The following is a 24,188-nucleotide window of genomic DNA, read 5'->3' on the forward strand; positions in this document are numbered from 1 at the left end:
CTGGATTCGTGCCGGCTGGCATACTGCGGCGTATAAAGGTGACACAAATGGAGCTATTTTCATCCCGAATCCCACACACGTGGCAACTCTCATAATGCCTACCCTGGACATGGTTCGCCAAGAACATCGAATTGAGCTCATGCTGGAAAGTGTGTGCTGCGCTCTAGGTGAACTTTATGTATGATCGGAGATTATCTCCGCAGAGCTTGCAAGGGTCGTTCATATTAAGCAGTTGAGAATCCGAAAACTAACTCATCGAACCTACAGTCAATCGTGTAACTAGCATATTCTACCCACAAACCCCTCGAGTCCAGCAACTCCTTTCTCTCCGCGCTCAGTGCCGCTAGTCAAACCAGGACCACCGCCAGGCATAACGAGCACCTGCGCGCCAGGTTCAACGAATTCTCTCGAAGCTAGAAACTGAAACGAGATCATAGTAGATTGAGTTTTGGCTTCATCGCTCACTGACTCATCATGGTCAAAGCCGAAGCCGAAACTGTCCTCTTCGTCGAGTCCCCGTCTAGAGATGTCTTCGCGCAATCCTGCAGACTTGGAGACGGCGACGACTTTGGCGCTAGCCCGTACACTTGCAATGTAGACCACGACGACTGTTCCTATACTCATTCCACTGACCTGATGCCTGAAGAACACATCAAATACTCTCGTTGGTGTGGGTGCACCGCCTTCGCCAGCGCCAGTCAAGACCATTCCTTTCCTGACCCTCGACATTTCCGAGGCGCTGATGGGCTCTTCCGGAAACACAGGCTCGATACCAATAGTGCCAACTTGGTCTTGATGTAAAATCCGGACTGGAAGTCGGAGATTACGGAGCGATACAATGCGGACACGAAGCCAAGGAACACATGACCCGCAGCGAGCACGGAGTGTGGCCGACTTACGGAGCGCCCCGGGAAATGATCGCGAGCTCTGGACGTCGCTGAGGCCTCCATTGTGCGGCTGGCGAGGCGAACTCAGGCTGTCAGTTTTATCTGGACTATGTTCTTCAATCTGCTCCGTCGCGAATGGCCCAAGGTATAGCTCGTCGCCTAAACGGAACGTACCGGTACGAAGGTAGCCGCTTACTATAAAACTCCGGGTGACCGAGGTCACGGAGCCGGGAGTGTTCGATACTGCCTTATTGTACACATCTTCTATATTGAACAAGGGGATTGGACCTCTGCTTGTTGAGCTTCGATCATGTTGGACTTGATCAGCGGGTCTAATGGGAAGCTTACGTAGAAGAGCGTGAAGTTTCCCAATACCAGTGCCTTTGACCGCACTAGTCATAATAATGGGAACAGTAGCTAAAGGGTCGTCCTCACAAGCTAATATGACTTTTCTGACAGCATCAATGTCTTTTATGGGAATGCTCTTGAGATGTGCCACGGCAGTCACCGAGGCTGTGTCTGGAACGATGCTTGGTCGCTTTCCGGCTGCTTTCAGTGTAGACAAAAGCTTGGACAGAGTTTGTCTGAGACCTTGCTTCGACGCCAAGTCTAACTTCGTTATTACTATCACCAAAGGTAGACCAAGTCTTAAGCAAAGTTCTAAATGGGCCTGAGAGAGATCTACATCCACCGTGCTTGTGCCCAGCACCTCCTGAGGCGGAGGAGTGCTTCCGCTCTTTCCAGAAGTATCTTCGACGTTGTCTGCAGGTACACATAAGAATGTCCAGTGAGGCGCCCAGCCAACAAGACCACGCAAGGTGGTTCGATGATACCGAGGATGTCCAGCAGAATCAGATAGAAATGCCAGTCGGCCATTTGCCGATCGCTCGTGTATGTCCGTCCACGCTGAAACGTTGTCTGAGGCGTAGTTGACGACCTGCACAGGCCCGATGAATGCAACCTCCTCAAAACCATCGGTTGTATAGCCTACGAGCTCCTGGGTTATGGAACTGGTCATCCCAGAGGCAATCTCATGCCTGTGTTTGAGCAGGCTAAGCCGACTTTTTCCTCTGCCATTGTCTAAAGTAGCAGTCGATAAACTTCCCAGTAGACTTGACTTGCCTGACATAGTTGCCCCTGTAAGTGAGACTCGAAGTTGCTCGGTCAGAGAATGACCATTAGTCAGGCTTGAGTCCACAGCGATGCTGAGAGCTGAAGCAGATGTAGCAGATGAGGCTTCAATGGTGGTGATCTGAACACCAGCCGGCTTGACAAACGCTTCGGCCACCCATAATTTTCCAGATCTCAGGTCGCTGCGTACCTCATCTCCATTGCGCACAGTCTCATACCACATGCATTCACCAACTGTCGCTTTGCGCAACAATTGTACGACGCAGCCAAGACTAGCAGCCATAGCTCGAAGATTCATGAGACTTTCCTCAAGCTCGTCCTCTGCAAGACCCACAATCGTGCCATCATCTGAGACGCCGATCTCGTAAAGTGCCCCTTTACTTTCTTCTAAGCCCGGTACAAGACTGCCGGGAGTGGCAGCTGGGACGAGCTGGGACGAAGACGATTCAGGAAGTTGAGGAATGACCAAGTTGTTTGCCGCCGAAGAGTGATAAGGGGAAGACTGTTGCAGTCGCCATAATAATTGGGTTGTCAGCTGTTCTAGGCGATGTTGGCGGGCTTGTACGGACGCTGCGACCGAGGCAGGCGACGCTACCATATGTTCACCTGTCAGCGCAGAATCAGACGCTCTGCGAGCTGCCAACGCCGGGGGTGTCAAGCTTTCAGCCCGTTCGCGGTAGGTCCCCGGAACATGCTGACTGGTGTTTCGTACGAACGAACGTCTCGGGCGCAATAGTAGATGTAACTTGTATTCGGTTGGTCCCTCTTGCGGCTCAGCTTCGAGCTTTGTAACACTTGGATCTATTTCTGTTCGCTCTGCGAATTCCCCGGATCCTGATTCTCCCACTATAGCTGAGGAGCCTTGGCTTGCTAGCAAGAATATATTTGATGCTGGGTCTCGCGGTGTCGATGCGCGGGGTGTAGACCATGGGGAGGAGATCCTTGGCGGATCTGGGTCGTACGTAAAAATGGACGCCATGTCGTGATAGGCACCCCCGAATTAGGTCTGACTGTAACCCCTTGTGTTCGACTCAGCAATGCGTTCGTGTGATACCCAATTCACCGTATTACGAATGTGGAATGTGATTTTGCTCGCATCGATCGTGTATTGGTATGGAGGTAGTGGAGCCGGAATAGTTGAGATAGTGGACGTAGCATCTTGTCGGTAGTGAGGGGTGCGTTTCTATCGCTGTACGTTCAAGAGATTGATCTTAGGAATGATATCCCAGAAAGTCGGAGGTCAATTACAGAGTAGTTGACATCGTGAGCCGGTATAAGAAGATGCTGAATAGAGTATTATGTCGCAGCCAAAGACATTGATCCTATGTGAATAGATTGCCCGCTGTAGATCAATGTGTATTCCCAGGACATGCGAAGTTTGTCGATGATGCAGAGAGATGACGGCGGCGAGGGTCGCTGGTCTGGAAGTAATGCCTTTGCCAAGACGTCTGAGTCACGCGTCACTTGACTGGGAGACTTTCTGACTCGTTACTACTCCTTCACGACCCCTTTAAGTTGTGTCATTACTCCAGTCGCAAACGTTCTCAATATATAGTCACGTACGATGCCTAGCCTACCACATCCTAGAAACTATGCGCCAAGAGTGCTGTTGTCGTCACATTCAGAAATCGCATTTGAGAGGTAACGACATTCAATATATACTTCGATACCTTCTTGAAGAGGATTGTTCCTGCGAGAGCTATAACGTCAAGATATCAGCTGACAACCGCAAGCAGACTACTGACCTTAGATTTCTGCCTTCGAAAGCGCTATCAAATGTAGGAGAAATCGTGGCACAATCTACTCTGTAGATAAATACTGACTTCTTGTCAGGCGCCTAGTGCGGTAACTTGAGGCTGAGGGTTTCTTAGGGGCTGTGCACCTTGAAGAGCAGAATGCTATCCAGGACACACGAGGTTGACACTAGGACACACTCGCATGCCCTCGACACACGCACAAGTATTTTGGCGTGGCGGCTGTTTATCTATAAATGGAATAGCTTTATCAGGCATCATAACTAAGTCTTCGGAATGAGCTAACTAAAGCTTACCCCACGGCAGCATCATCTCGCCTGCTGTTGATCAGTACAAATCGGCTCGCTATCACTGGAGCTATCTTCAAAGCAGCCAGTGGCTGCTCTACTAGCTTTTATCGAGCCCGCGCAAGCGATTCTCCCAAGCAGCTGGAGTTGAGCACATGGTGACCCGATATGTCGGCTCGTCGCCCCCACAGTCATGCTGATTCGGTATATGACTTGACCTCTTCAAGCAATTGTACTTGGCCCACTGTGTATGGGAATCTATAAGCCCGGGGTCGAAAAGGTAAAATTCGACGGAACACAACCCCATATTATCCAGAATCAGGCCATGCTAATGGCAGATGCAACGAGGCAGACAAGCCTCGGTGATTGTTTAAATGGCCCCGTTTTACCCAGATTGGCGTCATCAAACTTGTCTGTGCAACCATACAAGTATGGTTGGAAGATAAATGAGTAAGTCGTTAAGGTGTCTCGGATGTTTGTTACCGTTGCCACAGGGCTTGTAATAGTCAAGTCGCTTCCCTACGGCTACGTGGACAACCAAATGAATAAGAAATGCTCGGCCGAAGAGTGCACATCTCATCTGGAACCACGGCTCTCCAAGATTTGCGATCGTGAGCCATGACCCGTGGGCATGGTCACCGATTTGCGGCTAGTACTTTGCAAACCTGTCCTCTGAGTTGTGTGGTTACTAGTAACCCTTTTGCTCCCAGCCTCACCAAGCTCTATTGTGCTCAAGGGCAATGCTTGCTGCCCGGAGCTATCTTGAAACATTGATCTGGGATATAGAAATGTAGGCCAGCATTTTCGGACCGTTTACCGTCCCTTGCAATTTATTCAGCAGGACCGGTCGCGATCCATAACGGGCGCGCATGAGAAGGGTTTCCTGGGTCATGGCGAGGGAGCCTCCCTCCCGTGCACGCGATTCATTGCACTGCATAAATTCGCGCCCACTCGGCGACAATTTGACGCATACAGCTTTCCCTTCTCCTCTAGACAGCACGTAATTATGCCGACTGTGCGTAGAGTGGTCAAACGCATGCGCCAAGAAAGCATCTACCACTGATCAGACCAACAACAAGCCTCAGCGGCTTCAGGCCGTTCCAGAATAGGCAAAAATTGCTGCATGGAAGCGCCCCTGATCTACGCGCTTGTTGTATGCTTGCTGTAGCTTGTCCTGCAAACATTGAGAGTGAATCTGCACTGCCGATTCTAACAACCGGTTCTGGAGCCAGGCGTTAGATAATACGGTTGTGTAACGTGTTTCACGGACTGTACATATATATCGCAGCAGCAAAGCTCTCTCTATGACCCTCTGCAGTGTGTTCGGGCTTCTGCACAACATACTGTGGAGGATATTAGAAAGGGGAGTTGTCGGCTTGAGCGAGAAAGGGAGTCATATACAACTGTGCTTCGACCTTGGTAGGGCCGAATCACACACAATACACGTCATGTCGTATCTTTGGGAGAGGGAAAGAGAGTCTTATAACGTAGAAAGTGATATCTTGTCTTGTGTGAGTCTTACGCATTGCGCGCAGACGATATCGTTGTCATACCTTCTCTCTCCTGGTAACCTCCTTCATAGCGAAGTCGGGTGGTCTGAGACTCTTACTGCTCGCCGCGCTCGGCGGTCATTCTTTGCTACCATCAGCATGCCATCTGGTTAACAGAGGTTGGTTTCGAAGTTGATGACCGGCTCCGCTGGTGACGTACACGTAGCGATGCATTGGGCGCGACACAGTCTGTCGCTCTAATCGAACGGGGCAAAAGTGCCACGCAGATTCCCTGCTCGGACCGTGATTCTCGACCATCTTGAAATCCGAATGAATGGTAAAATGGTAGGTCCTCCGTCTTTACGCACGGGGCACGCTTGAGCCGCGAGTCCTTCCCGCCTGGCCATGTGCCGTGTTGATGCTCCGAAACGTCAACAGGCCCTGCCTGTACCATGACAGGCACAGGCCTGCGTCGCGAACACCGGCATCGGCAACCGCGACCGGCAAGCTAACCAGTCGAATCCGATCTCTTTGACATGTCTCCGTGAGAGTCCTCCGGTGGCCGTGCGGCACAGTCCCGGCGTGATGAATAATCAGAAGTAGGTGTTGCTTGGTACGAAGAAAAGCTGCCAAGTTTCAGTCCAAGGAATACCTGGCATCAAAGTGCACGCTCAGATTTCTTATCATCACTCCATACCGTGCTTCTACTCGTTACAGTACTTATATTGATACATTCGGACTTTCATTAGTCAGTCTGTGCCAAGGGCGAGGCGATGGTGACAGCCGCCGCCGCCAAACCTACGGGTCCTTCCCTCGCTCCTTATTCCTACAACGTTTCCCCCACACGCCGCTCCTCCATCCTTCCCGTGAGCGTTCGTTCACAACATAGCCTTTGATCCTCTACAAGAATCATCGAGAGGCGAAGCTGGAGCTAGCTTTACCATCTGCCACAGTGGCTTCAGGCCACACCGCGTGGCGGAGTATGATAACAGTTGGTTTCAACTTCCCAATTGTCAAGCGGTTGGTGTATCGTCATCATTTCCTGTCTTAGGCGAAGCACGTTGGGATCATAAGCGTAGAAACCAAGCCTCTTTCAACAGATTCTTGCGCCGCAAGCATTTGGGCACGAGCATCTACCAACCACATCAAAGTGGTGGTAGCCAGCCAATCAATGTTGCATTGTTTTGACGAAATCAGTCGCACTAAAGTATGAGAAAACCTCGCTACTCGAGGCTTCTCACAGCATCCAGCATTTCTGAAGCCTTTTGATCTTTGAAACTGTAGATTTATGCAGCTTTCAACATCGAGCTGTTGCTCATAACATTGCCTAAAGGACAGATAATAGTTGGCAAGAATAGATTGAGGACGAGACAGGCGGCCCCCCTGTCGAACGGGAGGATCCAGTGTTCCACGTGCGTTGTAAGATCCTTCTCGCCTGTCTGCCCGCCCCAGCACCCAGCCTCATTTGTTTAATTATGCTAAATTTCAGCTTATCTGATTTTACGCCTTTCGATAAGTGCGGCCACGCCAAGATTCATCTACGCATTAGCATGATGATGGAGGTGCAGAGTACGTATGTACCTTCGCTTCGCTTCCGCGCATCGCATCGGGAAATTGGTAACAATGGCGCTTGCGTAGACTGAAGATGTGAATACGTAGCCTGGCCTGGAAGTGCGGCTGTGGGCGGCATACACATAAGCAACATGCATTCCAGACGTCGATTGGATTGATCAGCAACTTCCCGTGTGAGACCCTGACGGGTCCTTGCGTGGCTTGGCTGGCGCCTTTGCAAAGGGTAGTTTATGCGAAGTGAAGGGGGCCAAGACTTAGACGGAATGCCATTAGCGGTACCCCGAGACTCAATTAAGTGTTTGTGCGGTCGCTGCTATATTCAGTATTAACGCTGCGACTTCAGACGGGCTCTGGCAGCAATATACACACCAAGACTCCAAGAGCCTCAAATCAACGCTCAACTTGTATCTCTAGGCCGTGCTTGCGCAGTATCATTCTCATCGAAACAGAGTCGTCCTGACGAATTATGAGTCAAAAGCGCAAAGGACAACCTCGGAAGATGAAAGCTGCTGAAACATCACAAAACATCCATGCAACCACTTCTCCGAGAGCAAAGTCACAACATCAGCTTCATCTGCTGGACAGTTGAAACCTCACCATTCGCTCACAACACACCAACATCACCATTGCACCACCAATCGCAGACCCCAAGCACTACGTATATACTCATTAGGCGAAAAGTACCCCGATCCCCACACGAGGGATTCTCAATGCAGCTCATTTAACCATCATTTACCCCTGCATTTCTGCGCCATCTCTCCACGTGCCAACCTGCATCCTTCCCCAGTGCGCGCTCAGCAGACTAGGGAGTCAGGGAAGCAAAGCCAGGAGATACGTGGACGTGGTCAACTCTTTCCCTGAAGGCGAATCAACAAGTCAAAAAAAAATGCTTGCATGGCATTGCATGCATGCAAGCCAAGCGAAACATGCGTCGCATTCTCACCCAACCAGCTTTGAGCACCGGCCACCCAACTGTTGACCATCTCAGTATATCTCGTTTCATAATTTTTTTTTACCAGGCCGCCACTATTCTTAGCTACACATAATGTGCAGAAAGAGGCTTGGCGTTGCACGTTTGCCCATGTGCGGTGTGCGCTCAAGATAATCAATCTATCTCGCCTCATCCCCACACGCTATGACCGCCCTGTACCTATGAGGTGTTGCAAGTAGGCGTGCGACATGATATCCCTATTTCCCTCCTATCAATTATTGGTTATAGATAGAATCGTCAAAAAGGCCGAAATATCACAGCAAAAACGAAGACCCCAAATTCCTATAACCACCAACCACGGCCGAATTCAGCCCCCCCCCCTTCTTCTAGCTTAGCTAGTTAATTAGTCCATCTTCCGTCATTGCATTTCTCACTGGACTGGTAGCGAGAGATCGGCCTGCAGCTTCGGGACTGGGCAAAAACGTGGGCATCCCATCTATCTATTGTCTCGGCCGGGGGTGGCTGATGGATCTCCCCTCCCCCTCCCCCCTACCGAGAGGCTTGTGCGCTGCGTAAAAGCCCTTTTGTCTGTGTGTGTGTAGGCTGCTTGATCGACGTCGCGCGAGTCCGTTTTGAGTAGATGGACAAAGCTCCTTGCACATGGCCCTAGCGTGATGCTGAGTGCTGCCCTGCCCTGCTTGGCTGTCTGGCTGGCTGCTGAGCTGTACCTATCGTGACAGGGGGGAGATGCGCGGTGCTGGTGCGTGCGAGTGTCAGACCAGGGAGGGGTGATGGTGCGGCTGGTATGTTGCTTGCATTGATGAAAGGGACTATTTACCGAGCTGCTCGTGGTACTGCTTAACGGTAAAAGAGTCTCAAATTTGCATGATGAAGTAGATGGACGGGTATGATCTAGTATGAGTGTTTTCATTCTCGTTCAACATACAGAGGGGAGACGGTGTGCTCGACCCATAGAATACATATGTGGTATGCATCCGCGCTCGCAAGTAACCTCGAAAAACAGAGATATGCAGGAGGACAAATGGGCGCTCAAGTACAGCAAAAAAACAATGATGCTAGAATGAAAATGACAAAGGGTGACTGCGCTTTCACTTCCTCCTGTACTCAGCAGTGGCTCCTCTTGGTGAGCTCAATGCCACGAGTACCAGGCACGATTTTTCCCTTGTTCGACGAAAGCAGAAAATGGTGATGAACGCCGGCCCGTATGCAGTTCCCTTGATGCACAAGTCGCGCTTATTCCCGATTTTGATAGAGTGTGTGGTGAGTTTCGTGAGATGAGACGCGGCTGATGAAGGTCGGGTGCAACCCCCTTCCCTCCACGTCAGCGTCCGTATTTTAGTGTCGTGCTTATTCAGAATCCACCACTCGCCCCAATCACGTTCGTCGTACTCGCAACCCTCGTAAAGACTCAGTTTCGCGTCATCAGCATCATCATCCACAACAACAACATCAACTGGCATCCGACGTCCTGCGCGGCTTGCACTTGTCGTTGTTCATATGGCCCTTCATGGCCGTGGTGCGCGTGAATTCGGCACCGCATCGGGGGCAGTAGCTCTTGCCCGCAGTGCCGCTCTTCTCGCGTTGGTGTCGTAATAGATTGCTGAAGGTGCTGAATTGCCGCCCGTTACAGCCATGCTCCCAGCATTGCGGCTTGGGGCGAGAGTTGATAACGCGGACGTTGCGTGAGGCGTCCATGTTGGGCATCGAGGATTCGGGCATGCTGCTTTGCGCATATTGCGGCGAGTAGGCGGATGCGGAGGCTGAAGATGCGTACATACTGTGTTGTTGGGCGGAGGATGAGGGTGCGATGCCGTATGTGCTGGAATAGTCACCGCTGGTGGTGTATGATTGGTGTGGTCTAATGGTTGTCAGCAGTGAATTGTAGGGGGAGAGACCTAATGACTTACGGCGGGTAGGTGGAGTAGCTGAGCTGGCTCACTGGTTGCGAAGGAAGAGGGTGCACTTGTGAGTAGCTAGGCATTGACGACGGGTTGATGTTAGGGTTCTCTGATTTCAAGGGAGGACTCGTTCGTAGACTCGAACTGTGATGAGGTTGGTACGGGCTTCGTTGATAAGGTGCGAGCACTTCGCGACCGCCTGAAGCCCGACGGTCGAGGCTTTGCGGACTTGTCAACATGCCAGGACTCGGGAAGGATGGAAGGTAACCAGGTGAAGGACCAGACGAAGGAGTAGGTAGCACAGGTTGATTGCTAGAGTGGTGGTGGTTATTCATCATGAAGGCTGTGGGTGGGGTCAGTTGGGTACAACAACGGTAGCTTTATACGAGCGGCTCAGGCTTACGGGAGGAGTCCAAGTGCGAGCCGTAAGCCGGCTCCAATGGGGCGAAGTGGTGCGCAACGCCACTCATGTATCCAAGTGTGCTTAGACTATGTTAGAGAATGAGTTGATGACACAAGGGTACAGTGCTCACCTCATATTTTGTGGAAAGTCGGCTGTTGGTTGTGAAGCCTCAACCTCGAACCTAGGCCCGGGGGAGTGTGTCCAGTTAAACTGGTCTTCGGTCGAGGATGGGGCCTGAAGAGTAAGATAGGGACTTGGCTCCGAATTCGCACGGAGACCAAAGTGAGTCGGGGTTGGGGTAGAACCAACAGGCTGAGAAGCTGGGTCCTCGTTATGTGTTTGAGCTGTATTGTGAGGTACCAGTTCAAAGGATTGGGAGTCTAAAGGCCTTTGCACAATGGCTGAAGGGTCCTCGACGATAGTGCTAAGACCCGAGTCTGCTTTTGGCTGTCGATGTTGTGTAAAGGCCTCAGTGGACTCTTCGGGAAATGGCCAGGTTAAATCCTCGCGCTGCTGTTGTTGGGAAACGCCGCGTGGTGGACGAAAGCGAGATACTCGCTTCACACGAGTTTGTATTGTAGGCTGAACGGCGATTTGAGGATGTGTTTGAGTTCGAGATCTATTCCGGCGTGAGACTGAAGAAGTGCGAGAGGGACGATGGGTCATGATTCAACAAAAGGCAGAATCGACACCATTGGGAACCTCAGTGTCGGGAGACTCTTACAGTGGGATAACTCAAAAAGGAAAAATTTGGTGTCTTTTGTGAACGCCCACCTCGTGCGAGCGGGAAGGGTGGTGGTCTAATAGTAATATGCAACTGCAGTGTTGTGGGCGGTTATGCTTGCTCGAAACTAAGATAGATTGAGAAGTCTGGCGATTATCTGCGCCTTGCCCAGGGGAACTAAGAGGTCATATAGCAAACCTAATAGCAGTTTACTGCGGATGAACATACCAACTGATTTTCACCCCCTCCCGGGACCTTGTATGGGGAGGTCGGTGCCTTGAAGGATGATACCCCTGTAAGCGGCCCTGGAGCAGAGCACGGGCGGACCGTTATTTTGGCAGCCATGGGACATGTTGCCAAGATGGCTCGGTCCCTTTCCTCGGAGGGATAGACTGGAACTTTTGGTAAATATCGGGGCCACGCGAGCTATACCGCTCTCAGTAGTGCCCAGGACGGTACTTCGTTTGCTATGGCCACATTCCCTGGAGGATGAGGATCGTTCTCGAAACATGTAGCCGCAAGAGTAAACACATTTGCCTTCTACACTCTGCTGTTATTGCTCGTCTCGCGTTCTGGCTATTCTGGTGTTCGTCCGTCAGGACGAGGACAGCTAGATTAGCGCGTGAGCGGTCGCAGTCATTCTGACCAAAACGATGAGCCTCAGAAATTGGGGGCCACTTTGACGGCATGGCCGCATGCTAAACCCCCCTCTAACTGAGGGGCGAGAGAACGCTGATTGCAAGAATCGAAAGAGGGATAGTGGTATACAACACCACAAGCGGCTGCTCAGTGGCTTCAAGAACCAACAAACCAAGTATAGAGCATAAGTCATGGAGACTGTTGGTGGCGCGGGGGGTGATTATAGAGTGTTCTTGGCCCTGTCATGAGCCATACAAGACGGCGGGCCTTGCGAAGGCGGCTGATGATAGCGATGTGGTCGCAGGGCAACATGTTCTCGTGCTCATGATGTGGCTGTTGTCGAGTGCGGCTGGGGGCTTTTGAAGAAGAGAAAGCGAGGATGTGAATGGCTGCATCGGGCATTTGTAAGCGATTGGGCCGTATGAGAAAGACCTCGGGCGAAGTTTGCTTCGGGACACACCAGAACGGCCACGGCGGCTAAGAGAAGAGCTGGTCTGTGCTTAAAGATCTCGGGGCCACCACGTTTAGTCCCACGTCCCTGTGCATGGCATCGAATGTATGAATCACTGCTACCGCCATGAATATGCACACTTACATGCCATCGTAGACCTTTCCCTCTCTTGACCAGATCGCAGTGTTTGATGTGCAATCCCGATTCCCCGTTTTGAGTCTCTCGCCTGCGCAACGATCATCAGATACGAGCCGCGTAGCCACCCTCGGTATTATGCATCTTGCAATCCCGAATGGATATCTATCTTGGGCTGCTTAAACAGTGAAGACAAGGGCTGTGGTCGGATATGCGATTACACCGATTTGCCGTCCCTTCTCGAAGCTTCAATCCTTGCCTGTGCTCATATGTTTTGACAGTATGTAATATAGATAGGGCTGGAAGGACATAATTCTCTATGCTTAAGCCTGCAACGAGGCTGAGTTCTCATGCCGCCGTTGTACTCGTTAGGAGCTTCATAGTATACTGATCCACCACCATTGTCTGGTGTCTGTAACCTTACCCTGACCCAGTCATGCCTTATATCTGACTGTCGTTGTCAGTTTGTGTAACCAGATTCAAATTGAGGGAGTCCCCTGACATGTTTGACAAGCTGCCACGTCAGAAATTCGCTCGTACGACGCCTCCAAATAAGCATTATGGTAAGCATTGTATCGCTGCACCTACTGCTTGGTAAGTCTGTAGAATACTGACCTTTCGAGGGCGTTTGAATCCTCACATTGTTACAGTAAGGGGGTGTTTGCCGTCGCGGCTGCGCATTCAATCCTCCACTGGGGGCGTACATCAATGGAAGCTCACCTGGCCGCCCACAGTCTATGCCAATATGACGGGCCATTGAATGCTTCGCCCTTCCAGCGAAGTTACTAATAACTGGATTGGGGGCCGTTAAAGAACTTAGCTGCCGCGTCACAGCCGTTCAGATCACAGTTGGACTCAGGGTATTACCATGCATAGAGCTAGCCGAGTGTTATGATAGTCATGGCTTTGGCTTTTGTGACGCCAGAATAAGCCAAGTGAATAAGCCAAGTGAATGAGTCGTGAAGCCTGTTGGGGTTGCAGCCCGTAGGATAGTCAACGGTCATCTGCCTCGTAACAGCCATAGTATTATGTGTCTGCCTTGCCTGAACGACATTTTCTATATCGATGGCTAGGTATCTATCTCTAAGGCGTGTTGTTAGTGTAATTCAGTCCCCATTTGCTCGTCTGTGTGTTCTGTTGATTCCCTCGCCCTTGTGCTGGTACCCAAAGACATGACAGCTCTAGGGGTCTGTCAGCTCATACCCTGCCTGGTGATGCGAGATACTTGCGAGCTGACCCAACTCTACCAGCTCGTTCGGAAGATAATCGTTCTACTAGTTGTGCAAGACAATGAATGAGTAGTTTATTTACATATTGTCCACTACAGCAGCCAGGTTCGTAACTATAGCACGCAGGCAAAGAGTGCTAGGTGGCTATCTTCGAGCAGGCATTAACTAAACTTTCGTCACATACTACTGTTGACGGAGGACTTATAGCTGCACTCGATGCCACTGACTCCTCGCGATGTATAGGGGCTATGAGCTTCAGCCTCTGCACTCAATAATAGACACCCTTTTGTGGCATTTCCAAACCAAAGGACAACCCCATGGCGCCAGTAAGACCTATAGATAGTGAGACCAAGGCTGGGAGTCATTTGCCCTCGTTCACTGCCACGTGATCACTCTGCATACACCAACCATGTAGGGGTAGGTTTCCAATCGTCGGTGACTGAGTCGTGGGCGACGCTTTAGCGGCTTTGGCACCGTTGGATTGGTAAGTGAGCGCCTATCTAGAAGGTTGATCAAACGAAGCCTCAGTACAAGGAAACAGAGGTGGCAGATTACCAATTCGAAGCCTTGAAGCGGTATACCATTTGGTCTGCATCGTGTTCAGTACTCCGTGAAAGTACTAGCAATATAGCTTGTTCCTTCCGGGGCTTGCTGTAGAAAAGCCACAGTATACAGGACTTCGGTAATATTTGCGAAGCACGAAATCGTAATAACGAAAGATCAACCAAAAAGATATCGTTCATGAACCAAAAAAAGATTTCGGCCGAGACGTACTATGATCAACTGCCCCCAATCTCAATCATAGCTTTGACGGCAGGGAGAGTTCCGTAGACTTCGGGAATCATCCCAATGACTATTTCCAGTAGGTTTCTACGTTCTGCGAGGGTTTAGTTGGGGGTTGGACTTTATGCGCCGAGCTGTCCAATGGTTCAGTCCCGCCGGATCCTTCGGGGACGTTTGCGCCCCCATAGTCTACCCAGTAAATAGCATGATCTATAACATCGTCAATCGCGTTGCTGATCTGACGATGGACGTGATTTGTGGGATAACAGTCAGGCTAATAGACCAAGGTTGCTTCTTCTCTAACTCGAATTAGGGCCGTTTGCAGAGTGTATCATGTGTATATTTAGGATCATCTAAAGATAGTAGGGGCGTTGGTGTGCACATTGACCCAAGGACAGGTGTTGCCTTCACTGTGTGTATTGGGTCACTACTTGAAAGGTTCTCGTAAGCATGGACAAATTTAAATGTTCGCACGTGAAATTCGCATTTGAACCAGCTTCCGTCAAAGTCACAAGGCAGTGCAGGGTGCATGACTGGGAGGAATTATTGTTAGAATGCGATGAAGGCAATGTTGGAACAAAAGCATGTGGCCGGGTACAATTGTGGCATTCATGATATGATCCTTCACGATCCGCAGTATTCCTGACTACAGCCTTGAGAACTTTAACCGCATCTTGTCATGTCTCTTAATTTAGATAGACGAGTAGAAAACTTATTTGTTACATGGCTCTTTTGTTGACTTATGCGGCGATTGCAGCCAAAGCACGCCGGAAGGTTTCAACAAGCTCGGCTTTCTCTTCAAGTCCGATGCTGAATCGCACAAGATTTGAGTCTACCCCAAGTGAAGCGGCCTGGACTCGTCAGCAATCTGTTACACACATGCATGATGAGGACGAAGACTTACCCAATCCAACTCACCATAGTGCGCCAGGATGACATACGGGGAACTGATGTGTCGTTAGTAAAGTAGAGCTTAGGACTGGATCGTCACCCAGAGCATGTTTGCATATCTAATTCCAGCAATACTAGCATTGAGACCCATGGAACATATTGACATACCTCAAAGTAAAATTAGTTCCGAGACTTGGTCCTTTTGCTGTGTCTAGATGGTCGTAGAAAGCGATCGCATCCTCTGTCGCATAGAATGTTGCTGATAAAAGCCCACCATAGCCACCCTTGGGTAGACGGCAGCGATCATAGTACTGTCGAGTTTTGCTGTACTTGGGGTAGTTGACTTGCTTGACTAGACAATCTTTAGTATTGGAGGCAGACGGCATTGTTAGGTTCTTGTATACTTTTGGGATGCTCACGAAGCAAGTCGCAGACAGCTTCGGCATTGCCGTTAATTCTCTCGATACGGGATACAAAATCACGACTATTTCTCTCCAAGACAATGGCGTCTTCAGACCAAACATTATCCTCATATTCAGTGTCCCACGTCTTCTTGAGCAGGTCGTAATTTTTGCCTTTAGGATTCAGGATAGCGCTGACTTTGTCAGCGCGCGACTTGAAGACTGGGCTGGCGAATACACTCACCTGCCTCCCATGACATTACAGTCACCACTAAATATCTTTGTAAGACTGCTGACCACAACATCCGCGAACTGTAGTACATCGACGTTCAAAAAATTGCCAATGGTTTCGTCGACTACCACCATGAAATCGTACTGGTCTGCTAGTCGGTGGATTCTTTCTAGATCAGGGCACTTTAGAAGCGGATTGCCTGGAAATTCACAGAATAAAGCTAGATATCGTTCGCCGTCTGCAAGCCGCTTTTCCAGATTGTCGAGATCCTCTGATTCGCCAAATCCGTAGAATAAGCAGCCAGGACCGAATTTCTCCAGAATCTTCAGCGAATCCACATAGGGAAAGCTGTCTCAGTGTCAGTCAGAGTCTTCTAGTAACCGCTATGTAGGCCTCACCCGAAGCTTATACTTTTGATCTCTCCTCTGGCAATTCTCATGTTTCGATGTGTATTATATATCGCATTCATGCCATTTGGAAAGAGGTACACGTCGTCCTCAGAGAATCCAGTCATCAGTCTTGTCGTCTCATCGTTCTTGGCTAGTATTATGGCCTCAGAGAGTTCGACATCTGCGGTAAGATTACCAGCAATTCGGCGTTTGACAGCCAGTTTTGCATTCGGGGCAAGTGACATCCCCAAGTGACGTCCAAACCGCTCTTCTACAAACTGCGTTGAGTCTTGGGTATCTGCTGGATCACTGGTCTCATTCACATCATGTCCATTCGTGTCAGAGGACTGGTCTATCGACATTTTTTTCTGGTAACGTTTGGGACCCTTGATAGACCGACACATCCCCTCAGCTTTAGCCTTATTGACCATGACTTTCTCATCATACAGTTGATGACAGTACTCTGCCCGTCGGCTCGAGAGTCCACACCCCGTGTGCTGCCAGAATTGCTTAGCCACGCTGAACTTTTCTTGTGGGTAGAGTACGGCGCTGAATTTCGGGGGCATTTTGCGATCCGCTAGCTTGTGTTCATAGTCCGGACACAGAACAAAGTCAATTACTTGCACATCATGCAGACTGAGATCTTGAGCTTTCCGAAATAGAAATTCTTGACATTGTAGAGCGTTGGTATGAGAGGGAAAGAGCATCGCGGTCTGCTGCGGGAGTGCATGGTCTGCTACTATTGTTTCTGCGAGACGAGCAATTGACTTATGAATAAAGAATCTACTCAGATTGTTAGAAGGTCTCGCGCGTAACTGCTGGATAGCCAGGTACCTGGGATATCCTGTTTTCATGGCGTCTACAACCCATCGCTCGCCTTCTTCATAGCCTACATTCGCACGCCATGTAGGAAGCGAAACACTAACAGCCTATCCGAACGTCAAGTTCATGTCCCGATAACCTCTGTCAAGCATAGACACTCACATGTGCAGTTAGCGGCGGGATGGTCTCGCCCACTTCAATAGCGACTGCCATGTTTATGTATGCAATTGAGGAGCAGTGAAATAAGAAGAAGTTTCTTTCGTTAAGGTAGGGTATAAGAATATAAGGTACAGGTCTATAGAAGTTGTGAGTCAATCATGCTGTCCGGATTCGATTTTCAAACGCCGAGATATTTCGTCAACTCAGAGCTTTGCTCCGAGCTCGGCGGGGGCCTGCGCCACAGCCGACTTCTTTTCCGGCTTGTTGTGGCGCGCCCGCGACAAAATTTCGTGTCAGTTGCAAGTCGCTACAACACCACGAGCGAATTCGTGATGGCTGTTCCTACTACAAAACGACGGAAATTGAGCCACAGCCCTACTCCAGAGAGCGAAGATGTATCATTCTCGCCAGCATCGCCGCCAAATGCTCATGCGTCTGGGAGCTCGCAGGACAGCGACTTTGATGACGAAGAGAGTCCAGACAACGCGCGTGATGACTTTGGCATGAGCGAGGAAGAAAGCAGTGAAGAGAAGTCTGCAGACGAGACAGACAACACCGATCTTGAAGACGATGCTCAGACATCTGCGACGCGAACAGACGGACACAAAGACCAAGCCTCCAAAGCGCAAAAGAGTCGTGAGGGGAAGAGGAAGCTTATGCATAACCCGTTGTTGGATGGAGGAGTCTACAATGGCGAGATATACAAATCAAACATCTTCAAACTGCAATTGGACCGACTGCTACGAGATTCCAGGCAGAAGTCAAGCGCAAGGGTGGAATCGATAGACAAGGCACTGCGTATGGTAAAACAGATTATCGAGAACGCTTCGGATACTCCGCCGGTCTCTATCATCGATGCAGAAAAGGAATTGAAGAGGAGCCATGGAGTCGCCATACCATTTCCCAGTCCTCGGCCGCCCAAGGACGCAAAATATAAGTTGGAATTCAGGAAGCCTTCTCACATCAACGTTATCGGTAGCTATCCCGCTCAACTGGCCACCCAGAAGAATGGGCAGATCTCAGTCGATCTCATGATATCGATGCCAACTGCGCTCTTTCAAGACAAGGACTTTCTGAACTATCGCTATTTCTACAAGAGAGCGTACTACCTTGCTTGCGTCGCAGCGATCCTGAAGGGCGACAAGACTCATAAGCTACAAGTATCTTATGAGATGCTCCATGGCAATCAGTTGCTGCCAGTTGTAATAGTACACACCAATGAGACATCTGCACCCGCTGGGTTTTGCATTCGAATACTCCCATCGATTGCGGAATCCGTTTTCTCGGCGGAGAAGACGCAGCCCGACAGGAATTGTGTTCGACCGCAGCCTGGTCTTGATTCAGAGAAGCATAAGCTTGAACCTACACCATTCTATAATGCATCTCTTCGCATAGATAGCTCGATGACACATTATCTCAAGCTGATTCACCGAGCGTCCACGATTTGCGATGGATTCAGGGATGCCTGTAGCCTTGGGAGATTGTGGTTACAGCAACGCAATTTGAGCTCCGATATACACAGCATTGGCTTTGGCAACTTTGAATGGGCTGCTATTGTGGCTACGCTATTGCTGACAGAGAAGTCCCCAAGTGGCGTGTCACTGTCCCCAGGGTATAGCAGTTACCAGTTATTCAAGGCAACGCTTCAATTTCTGTCGTCACGAGACATCAGCCGAAACCCATTTCTGACATCGAGACTGGAATGTAAGTTCCCGAAAAATGGAACTCCCGTTTTCTTTGACAGCCAAGCTGGCATCAACCTATTGTTCCAGATGTCACCGTGGTCTTATAAGACATTACGGGACGAAGCGGCGCTCACAGTGAAAATGCTTGGAGACAACATTCACGACAATTTCGAAGCAACTTTCAAAATCAAGGTCGACCCGCTACTACTGAAGCACGACATAGTCATGAATGTACCTGTCGGTGCCCTGTCAAAGGCTGTCAATAGCAGCAGTCTAGATCCTCTCCCTCATCTATTCATCCACAAAGTCTATAGTCTGCTTGTAAGGGGATTGGGTGACCGTGTGTCATCTATTGCGATATATCCGCCCCACCCTTCACCATGGACGATCGACTCCGCGCGAGTCCAACAATATGTGAACACGACACTTGATGTTGGGTTCTCTGTACATCCAGTGCACATTGCAAGGACAATAGATCGTGGGCCATCCGCTGAAGACAAGCAAGATGCTGCAGCGTTTCGAAAATTCTGGGGCGAAAAGGCCGAGCTTAGAAGATTCAAAGATGGTAGCATCGTTGAGACACTCGAATGGTCAGCCAAGCCTGAAAGTGGTACGATTCTTGAGCAAATCGTGTTGCACATCCTTGAGAGACATGTTGGCAAGACTGTGGCAACGGAAGTGAAGTTCTCTGGGGAGAATTTTGGTAAGCTTCTGCCAGGTAGTGCGCCGCACCCCAGTATTGCTCCATTCAAGCCCATCATGACAGCCTTTTCGACACTAGAACGTGATCTGCGAGGCCTAGATGAGCTCCCCCTGCAATTCAGACATGTGCTCGCGGCGTCGTCGGGTCTCAGCTATAGTTCCGTGATGGCACCGCTGTCTAAAGAGCACGACGTAGCCGCGCAGCCACTGGATGTGATTATAGAGTTTGAAGGGTCTGGAAGGTGGCCTGACGAAATTCCAGCCATCCAGAAGACGAAGATTGCCTTTCTTCTGAAAATTGGTGAGCTGTTTGAGCAGAAAGCCGATGGGACGACGACACGTCTTGGACTGGATAATCAAGAGAACAACATGCTAAACCAAGCATATCTGGACATAATCTACTCGACGTCTGCTGCATTCCGCCTCCGTATCCGTCTCGATCGAGAACAAGCCACCCTGGAACGAGTCAAGGCCAACAAACTGACGGACGCAAAACAACGTGAGATATACTCTCAAGCATTAGCAGTATACAAGCGCCATTCGTTGGTCAGTCCGTCGCACGTGCAGGCACTCCAGACTCTAAGCACACGTTATCCAGCCCTGTCGCCATCCATCAGACTCGTCAAGCGGTGGTTTGCGGCCCACTTGCTCACATCTCACATTCCTGAGACTGTGATAGAGCTGCTTGTTGTGCGAGCATTTCTCCAGCCGTTTCCATGGGACACGCCTTCGAGTGTATCCACTGGCTTCGTGCGAACGCTGTACTTCCTTTCCCGCTGGGACTGGCGCGAAGATCCACTCATCGTAGACCTCTCTGGAGACATGACCAGCGATGAATTCGAGGCAATCGAAGCAGACTTCAAATCGCTTAGAGCCAAGGACCCATCGATGAATAAGGTAGTGTTGTTTGCTGCTTCGAGTGTGGATCGAGCTGGCACCACGTGGACCGATCAAGGGAGCCCTCCCCGAGTGGCAGCGTCACGCATGACAGCTCTTGCGAAAGCAGCCACGCAAGCCGTTCTAGACCCACTCGTGAAGCTCAACGTGAAGTCTCTCTTCACCTCGTCTCTCAAGGACTACGACTTTGTCATCCACCTACACGCCAAATACACGCGCGCAGGCCGGGAAAAGAGCGTGACTCTCGCCAACGGCCAATTCAAGAATCTCCAGCTGCAGGCCGCCAGTCTGCAAAACACCAAGAACATTGGCTACGACCCTGTCGCCGCGTATGTGGAAGATCTCAAATCCCTCTACGGGAGCTGTGCCGTTTTCTTCCACGACAACAGCAATGGTGGGAGGGTCATTGCGGGTCTCTGGAACCCGGCTGTGGTGGGCAGAAAACACTGGCGAGCCATGATGCTCTACTCTACCATCCCGAAGATACCGAGGGATGACGAGAATGGGATGAGTTCGTCTGTCAACGTGGAGGCTATATTGAGTGAGATGGCAAGGCTGGGTGGGGATATGGTTAGTAAGATAGAGCAGCAGAAGACCTTTGCTGGCGTTGAGTAGGTAGGGCAATACGTATGCTAAGACACAGCGCTGTTGCCGTTCACTGGTCTGCTTCCATGTCAAGTGCCCTGTATAGAGCAGAGCTGCGATGAGGTGGACGAGCCAGACGGAGTTCGTTCGAGAGTTTGGGTGACTATTGTCTAGATATCTATTCCCAGGGCAGCGCGTATTTTCGTGGAATCATATAAATCATTCCCCAGCCTTAAGCCTTAAATGGTGGAGCTGCGCAAGCTAACCGGATGTGTTCTAGACGAGATATGGCGTTACTTCGGATGGATTGGGTATATGTTGGTATCCATTGCAGTTGTCGATTCGATGAATCTCTCCATCACATCCCATCAACTATAATGACAATATATGTGAATGATATCTTCAAAGTTATATCACTGACGAGTATATAGCCGTCATGTGCTCTGTTTAGCGTCTCTTACGACTAAGGCATAGCAAAAATCCCAACGCGCATGATTAGCCTTATTCACCTCTCTAACAGAAGGCATCCAATATACACACACACATACATGCAAACCCAGCCTACTGACACCGTATCCGTACAAAGCGAACCATCTCACCGTATGCCTACCACCACTGCCATAAGTCCAACACCAACTAACCCTACCTCACAGCTGCTAACGTGATTTACATCGGCGTCAATCATACCTACTATCCAATCACTCCTACAAACACCCCCAAAAATCCCCAATGGCAACAAAAGCAGCACCCCAAACCTACCGCTTCCTCACCACAGCGCAGGTAAACCAGCTCCACCGCGTGGCCCTGCACCCGCGCAGCACCAAGCCCACCCAGCCCACAATGCTGGCATCCGCCGTCGCGTCGCCCGTCAACGTGCACCACTACGAGCGCGACAAGACCGTCTTCCAGCTAGCTGCCGTGCTGGCGGAGAAGCTGATGTTGAACCATGCGTTTCAGGACGGGAATAAGCGCACGGCGCTGCTGGCGGCGGATATGTTTCTGCGGGTGAATGGGGTGAGGTTGGGGTTAGGTGTGGATAGGGATGGGGAGGGGGTGTATGGGTTGAGTAGGGCGCAGGTGGATGTTACGACGAGGCGGTGGGGGGTGGATGATTTGGCGCGGTATTATGGGGGGATTGCGAGGCCTGTTGGCGGGGAGAAGGAGGGGGAGGAGAAGGAGGAGTAGGAGGAGTTAGTAGAAGACACGTCGTGAAGTGTTGAGTGGAGTGGAGTGAAGTGGGCATACAGATGCTCTTTCGGTCGCGCGTGCTACATATCCTTGAGCTGCTCGAGGCATGGTCCGAGTTCGCGGATGGAGTCGCGGAGATGGCGTGTGAAGGTCTCTGTACAAACTATTAGCGAATCTCTCGTATAAAGCATTCATTCTCCCCTCAGTAAATACGCACCGTCTTCCGTCCCCGTGAGCACAAAGGTATGCGATCGCCCATACATATACAACGCCGCCGGACTCGTGCTCGTCGCATTCGCATTCCTCTGTCGCGGCAAGTCGCGCGGCAGGATAAGTTGTGGCAGCGCCGACGAAGCTATTTCTGAAATCTCAGAAACTGTCCATATATGAAGAGATGCTTCGCGAGATCATACAACCCGTATGCCGTGTCCCCCCAAAAGAAGTACAAGAAAAAAAAGGAAAAATCCGTACATACCATGCGCAAAATGCCGCGTATCATGGTAGAACACCAGGGGCAGAACACCAACATCAACATCAACATCAACATCAGTATCCAAACCATCCGCCTGGCCCCCAGCAAGCGGGAAAACGGCATTCCGAAATGCGAACCCGATGTCTGACGGGACGATGGCGAGGGCCTGATGCGGATCGCCCATGAAGACGTCTACGCCTGTGCGCACTGGGGTTCCCTGGCGCAGCGTGAGGAATTGGGCGTGTTGTTCCTGTTCCTGTTCCTGTTGTTGCTGATGTTGGCCCTCATAGGAATGAGTAGACGTCCATCGTCGCGTCAATATAGATATACGCGCATGATGTCCACGAGCACGAGCAGCGAGATGGCTTCGCGCGAGACAGCAGCGTGTGGGGACGAGCATTGTCGTCGATGATGAATCAGTCAAAGAGCGGACGGAATGACTCGATGAATGGATAACCACAGCCGCTGATGAAGCATCGGGGCCGAAGCACAAAGAATGAATGAATGAATGGATGAATGAATTCCTGGATGGACAAAAGATTGAATCCATGATACAATCCCCGACACGACGTCGCAGATCAAACAAGTCCCCTCGCCCTCACCCGCCACGCCTTGTGCCTGATCTGCGCCCCCCTCTCTCTCCTCTCCTCACCCTGCCTTGCCGGCTTGCTTTACCCCCCTGGATCTGCACACCAGTAAGACACTATAAATAGCCCTCGCATTCTCAGGTTGACCGGTTTAGTGAGAGCGAATATGTAGCCATGCGGTGCGGTGCGGATTGTGATGCGGTGTAATTTGCGGCGCTCAGCATGCGACGCGGTGGTGATTCGTCCAAGGGTCTGTCTGTCTGTCTGTCTGGGGTAGAAGTATTAGTTAGACGCCTTGTTAGATAGGATAGGATCAGCCCGTCAACAATAAAGAGACCGTCAAAACTTGAAAAGAGAGCATAAAGGCGGATGTGTGATGGTATGCGTGGCATGGCATGGCACGCCGAGTGAATGCACACACACACACCACACCCCCCTTCTGCCTGGATCAACATCAAACAGTAGTCAGAGCATCGAGTTTTGGATGCGCGCGGCCCCAAGAAGCCTTGCGACGCGGTGGAGGAGGATGCGACAGTTCTTATACGGTCTTGGCGTGTGTCAGGTTGAAGGCGGGAAGTTTGATGATGATGATGATTGGGGAGAAAAAGGCAAAAATATGAGGGCGGCGGAAAAAACACCGGAAAGAGGGGAGTGATAAAAATGTATATATGTGTGCGACGCGCGGGTTTGGTGATATTTTCTTCTTTGGTGAATTTTTCTTCACGATTTTTTTTCCTGGTGTGACTATTCTTGTATTGTCTACTACTAATATTATATCCATCCATATTCTGAAGGGCGTTCTGGGCGCGCGCTCTCGGCTTACAGGCTTGCTTGTATTGACGA

At 50.5% G+C, this 24,188-nt stretch overlaps 6 protein-coding genes across 6 annotated transcripts; 2 read left to right on the forward strand and 4 right to left on the reverse strand.

The window, feature by feature from the left end:
- Positions 1 to 187: 187 nt before the first annotated feature.
- Positions 188 to 3,401, reverse strand: EJ05DRAFT_240866 (uncharacterized protein). The gene has a single exon (XM_033740052.1). It carries the CDS (start codon positions 2,995 to 2,997, stop codon positions 280 to 282), a length of 2,718 nt encoding a protein of 905 aa, XP_033603174.1. The 5' UTR covers positions 2,998 to 3,401; the 3' UTR covers positions 188 to 279.
- A 6,572-nt stretch (positions 3,402 to 9,973) lies between these two features.
- On the reverse strand, positions 9,974 to 11,188 carry EJ05DRAFT_240920 (uncharacterized protein). Its single transcript, XM_033740053.1, has 2 exons — positions 10,505 to 11,188; positions 9,974 to 10,454 (listed from the first exon to the last, which is right to left on the reverse strand). Exons 1-2 carry the CDS (start codon positions 11,038 to 11,040, stop codon positions 10,352 to 10,354), a joined length of 639 nt encoding a protein of 212 aa, XP_033603175.1. The 5' UTR covers positions 11,041 to 11,188; the 3' UTR covers positions 9,974 to 10,351.
- Positions 11,189 to 14,765: 3,577 nt separating this feature from the next.
- On the reverse strand, positions 14,766 to 17,391 carry EJ05DRAFT_535652 (PLP-dependent transferase). The gene is made up of 8 exons (XM_033749263.1): positions 17,233 to 17,391; positions 17,083 to 17,177; positions 16,258 to 17,031; positions 15,872 to 16,207; positions 15,631 to 15,821; positions 15,395 to 15,578; positions 15,240 to 15,282; positions 14,766 to 15,186 (listed from the first exon to the last, which is right to left on the reverse strand). The coding sequence occupies exons 1-8, from the start codon at positions 17,281 to 17,283 to the stop codon at positions 15,076 to 15,078; spliced, it is 1,785 nt and encodes a 594-aa protein (XP_033603176.1). The 5' UTR covers positions 17,284 to 17,391; the 3' UTR covers positions 14,766 to 15,075.
- A 170-nt stretch (positions 17,392 to 17,561) lies between these two features.
- On the forward strand, positions 17,562 to 21,128 carry EJ05DRAFT_435399 (pre-rRNA processing protein-like protein Utp22; the record flags this gene model as incomplete). The annotated part of the gene is made up of 2 exons (XM_033741697.1): positions 17,562 to 17,624; positions 17,760 to 21,128. 2 exons carry the CDS (start codon positions 17,562 to 17,564, stop codon positions 21,126 to 21,128), a joined length of 3,432 nt encoding a protein of 1,143 aa, XP_033603177.1.
- A 524-nt stretch (positions 21,129 to 21,652) lies between these two features.
- EJ05DRAFT_240985 (DOC family protein) lies at positions 21,653 to 22,488 on the forward strand. Its single transcript, XM_033740054.1, has 2 exons — positions 21,653 to 21,698; positions 21,752 to 22,488. Exon 2 carries the CDS (start codon positions 21,828 to 21,830, stop codon positions 22,281 to 22,283), a length of 456 nt encoding a protein of 151 aa, XP_033603178.1. The 5' UTR covers positions 21,653 to 21,698; positions 21,752 to 21,827; the 3' UTR covers positions 22,284 to 22,488.
- Positions 22,367 to 23,158, reverse strand: EJ05DRAFT_497297 (uncharacterized protein; the record flags this gene model as incomplete). Its single annotated transcript, XM_033746519.1, has 3 exons — positions 22,367 to 22,440; positions 22,504 to 22,641; positions 22,762 to 23,158. The coding sequence occupies 3 exons, from the start codon at positions 23,156 to 23,158 to the stop codon at positions 22,367 to 22,369; spliced, it is 609 nt and encodes a 202-aa protein (XP_033603179.1).
- Between the last annotated feature and the right edge of the window lie 1,030 nt (positions 23,159 to 24,188).

This window comes from Pseudovirgaria hyperparasitica (assembly GCF_010093815.1).
Source record: "Pseudovirgaria hyperparasitica strain CBS 121739 unplaced genomic scaffold EJ05scaffold_3, whole genome shotgun sequence".
Lineage (NCBI taxonomy): Eukaryota > Fungi > Ascomycota > Dothideomycetes > Acrospermales > Acrospermaceae > Pseudovirgaria > Pseudovirgaria hyperparasitica.

What these genes read in the sequence shown, in the direction of transcription:
- EJ05DRAFT_240866 (XM_033740052.1), bottom strand. Translation starts at nt 2,997, where the DNA reads ATGGCGTCCATTTTTACGTACGACCCAGATCCGCCAAGGATCTCCTCC.
- EJ05DRAFT_240920 (XM_033740053.1), bottom strand. Translation starts at nt 11,040, where the DNA reads ATGACCCATCGTCCCTCTCGCACTTCTTCAGTCTCACGCCGGAATAGA. An exon ending in GACTTTCCACAAAATATGAG is followed by an intron (nt 10,455 to 10,504) that starts GTGAGCACTGTA and finishes ACATAGTCTAAG; the next exon opens with CACACTTGGATACATGAGTG.
- EJ05DRAFT_535652 (XM_033749263.1), bottom strand. Translation starts at nt 17,283, where the DNA reads ATGGCAGTCGCTATTGAAGTGGGCGAGACCATCCCGCCGCTAACTGCA. An exon ending in ATGAAAACAGGATATCCCAG is followed by an intron (nt 17,032 to 17,082) that starts GTACCTGGCTAT and finishes CAATCTGAGTAG; the next exon opens with ATTCTTTATTCATAAGTCAA. An exon ending in GGAACTAATTTTACTTTGAG is followed by an intron (nt 15,283 to 15,394) that starts GTATGTCAATAT and finishes ACGACACATCAG; the next exon opens with TTCCCCGTATGTCATCCTGG.
- EJ05DRAFT_240985 (XM_033740054.1), top strand. Translation starts at nt 21,828, where the DNA reads ATGGCAACAAAAGCAGCACCCCAAACCTACCGCTTCCTCACCACAGCG.